The sequence below is a fragment of the Bombina bombina genome, chromosome 2, assembly GCF_027579735.1.
Source record: "Bombina bombina isolate aBomBom1 chromosome 2, aBomBom1.pri, whole genome shotgun sequence".
In the NCBI taxonomy this organism is placed as follows: Eukaryota; Metazoa; Chordata; class Amphibia; order Anura; family Bombinatoridae; genus Bombina; species Bombina bombina.
The window spans coordinates 523,628,535-523,631,729 of record NC_069500.1 but is presented as its reverse complement, the minus strand read 5'-3'; the positions used below and the strand labels follow the sequence as shown (position 1 = coordinate 523,631,729).

General features: G+C 39.2%; 1 protein-coding gene across 1 annotated transcript; it reads left to right on the top strand.

Moving 5' to 3' along the window:
• Positions 1 to 1,345: 1,345 nt before the first annotated feature.
• LOC128647168 (proteasome subunit beta type-11-like) lies at positions 1,346 to 2,155 on the top strand. The gene has a single exon (XM_053699954.1). It carries the CDS (start codon positions 1,346 to 1,348, stop codon positions 2,153 to 2,155), a length of 810 nt encoding a protein of 269 aa, XP_053555929.1.
• The last annotated feature ends 1,040 nt before the right edge of the window (positions 2,156 to 3,195 follow it).

Here is a 3,195-nt window from a genome sequence, read left to right as displayed (position 1 = left end):
ATAGAATAGCATCTGTAATTTTTTATTTTTTTTAAGGAACTGCACAAAGCAGTTTTATGGGGTTAAAGTTAACGGGTGTGGGGTGTTAGAAAAATATGGCACTGAAAAGTGCCTTTACATTGTGGTCTATGAACTGTGTGTTCTCTATAAATATAAATGTATATGCTTATATACATATATATTTATGTTTTAATATGTGTACATACACAAACACATAAATATATATGAATATATTGATATACATATATATTTAAATTTGCTGCCCATTGCTATGCAACTTACCCCCTTTGCTGCGCTAAGTTTTCATGCCGTTTCTGATGGCATAAGAACGAGGCTCCTATTGGAGCCTATGGAAGCGCGCTCTTGTGAGTGCAAAGCTTCCGTGCACTTTATTTTTATTTTATTTTACACTTTACGCTAGGTCTTTAGTCACACTAACCAGTTTACTTTCAACTTGTAATATGTGCACAACTTGTAATCTAGCCCATTGTGTTTAAAAAAACACACCCTCTGAGATGCATATTCTAACTTAACATCAGCACCTTTTGCATCACCCTGGCCCAGATATATGGATTTATTTACAAGCTGATTGGTGACTGTCAATCACGCGCAAGCAAAGAAATTATTTTTGTGTTATGTTTCAGTTTTAATAAGAATTAGGCATTCATTTTCAACAGATTCACTACCTTGTTTGCCTTCTTATATAGCTCCTATTTTTTTTTAACCATTCTGATATCTTTACATTAAAATCACATCAAACTAATCAGTAGTAGCCAGAGAGAGCTCTCTGTTTAAAAAATAAATAAATCAGGAAACTTATAAAGGCAGCATTAAAATGAGAATGATCATATGTTTCAGAACTAGATGAGTTAATGTATGATCTGTGTTTCTTACATTAAATTCAAATTAAATAACTGGCTCAAATATATAAACATATACAATACACTCACATGCATGCACGAACACGCACACACACTCCTGTTGCAGTGAAGCACTTAAATACCAGCAAATCTTGAAGCTGTTTGCTGTTTCTCAGCTATCAGTGCCCCATTTTAGAATCTACTCTCCATTTCCTACAAACAAGCTACATGAGCGTCAGTTTCATGTATCATTTAACTTGGTAAAATAGCATCCAGCATCATTCAGCAGACTGGCCAGAAAGCTTGACTGCTAAACAAACAGTACAATATACAGAATATATCAGTTCCCTGCATTAATAATTCCTCCATGAGTGCCCCCCCCCCCCCTTTAAAAGTTATTTAAACATTGCAGCTTTACAGAATCAATGGCTTAAGTTGTGAGAAGCGTAAGCAGCAGCTAATCTATCAGGAGTTCAGTGGACTTAATGGCTCTACAGAGTGTCTGTGGTTGGGATCAACTGATTTCAAGGCAAACTCTTCCACAAGATCTATGCCCTTTCCTCACTTCTCCCTTTTTCCCCAGTTTACTCCTGCCTCATCAAGCATGGTCATCTCGGCGCCACCCATCAAAGCCACCACCTCAGCCCCATGGCACAACAACATTGGCATTTCTTTATGAGGGAGGGGTGGTGGCTGCTACAGATACTCGATCTTCTGCCAATAAGTTGGTTTGTAGCCCAGATAGCCGCAAAGCTAAGCTCATCCACAGCCACTTGCTAGCCTCCACCTCAGGAAGTGCCGCAGACTGTCAGTTCTTTGGTCGAGTTCTGTCCAGAGAGTGCCGCCTCTACCAATTGAGAAATGGGCACATGCCCAGTGTGCGAGGAGCAGCCAGATTACTGAGCTTTTTGATGCTGCCATTTCGAGGCACTGATATTTGTGCTGCCTTTACCCTGTCTGGCTGGGACCGTAGTGGACCCTCCATCTGCTATGTGTACAATGATGGGACTCGCCTCAGCTCTGATATCATCTCTGTGGGATCAGGATCCCCATATGCATACAGTGTGGTGGATGAAGGCTATAGGCAAGGAATGCAGGAGGAGGATGCACGACGCCTGGCAAGGAGGGCGGTATGCCATGCTGGCAGGAGAGATGCCTACTCTGGAGGGCTTGTGGATGTGTATTGGATAAGAGAGGGTGGTTGTGAGAGGGACCCCAGGGAAGATCTTGGAGTATTGTATGAGAGACTAATGCAAGAGGAGAAAGAAGAAGGGGCAGAAAGGAAGAATGAATGAAAAGTGGACACCTGGGAAGTATTGTTTCTAGGATTGGCCATAATATTCACCAGCAATACAGGAGCTGGGCATGAACTTTTAATTTGTCCTGGGTATATATTTAGATTCTAGAACATGCTGATGATCTTATAAATGCAGTGGAATTAATAAAATGTTTTGTAACTGAATACATCTTAAGTACAATTCTTGGTAGGTACTGTACTCAAACAGGCCCTGTGAAACTACATTGCCGTCTCAATAATCTAATATTTGACATGGTTTACCTAACACACAGCACTATTAATACTAATTCTCTGTACACAACACTCTTACACTAACTCCTTACTAAACAGAATTGTTACTTTGATCCAAGAGCACACTGAACTTAATCCACCAGCACACAGCAGTGTTAAAGATCTACTATAGCACTCTTATGCTGCTCTCTTGCAAACAGCACCCTTAGACCTGCAGCTTCTACATCACCCCAAACACTTAAAGGGACAGTACACTATAACATTATTTCTCCCTTAATGTGTTTCCAATAAAAAAAATTTATCAGATGCAGAGTATAAAATGTATGAGATTTGCTTTTTTAAGGCTTATTTGTGTATATGAATTAGCCGATTTTGTGTTTTGAAGCCACAACCTAATAAAATGGGTTGAGCTTGTAGGTATAATCAGATCTCATTACTTTATCACATTGTGTACATATACCTGCTTCTTTATCTTATATCTGTCCATAAATCAATCACCAATACTTGGAGAGAACAATGGAAGTTTAACATTTTATTATCTTATCTCTTCTATAACCCACTGGGAGTGTAATTTCTTCATCTGGCTGTGATTACACAGCTTGGCCTCAAGGCCAAAAACTTTCAGTATATGTGGGGATACCACAGGGTAAATAAACTATTTCAAATGCCAATATAAGGGTAAAGGAAATACTTGTAAACAATTTAATACACTCCAGCAGGTAAAGTGGATCATTGGGAACAAATTAAAGGGGAGAACATTTTTGAGTAAATTGTCCCTTTAACCCTCTGAGTGTCAATAGCTTAGGA

Bases quoted from the DNA above. Each gene is read 5' to 3' on its own strand.
- LOC128647168 (XM_053699954.1), top strand. From the start codon at position 1,346: ATGGCTCTACAGAGTGTCTGTGGTTGGGATCAACTGATTTCAAGGCAA.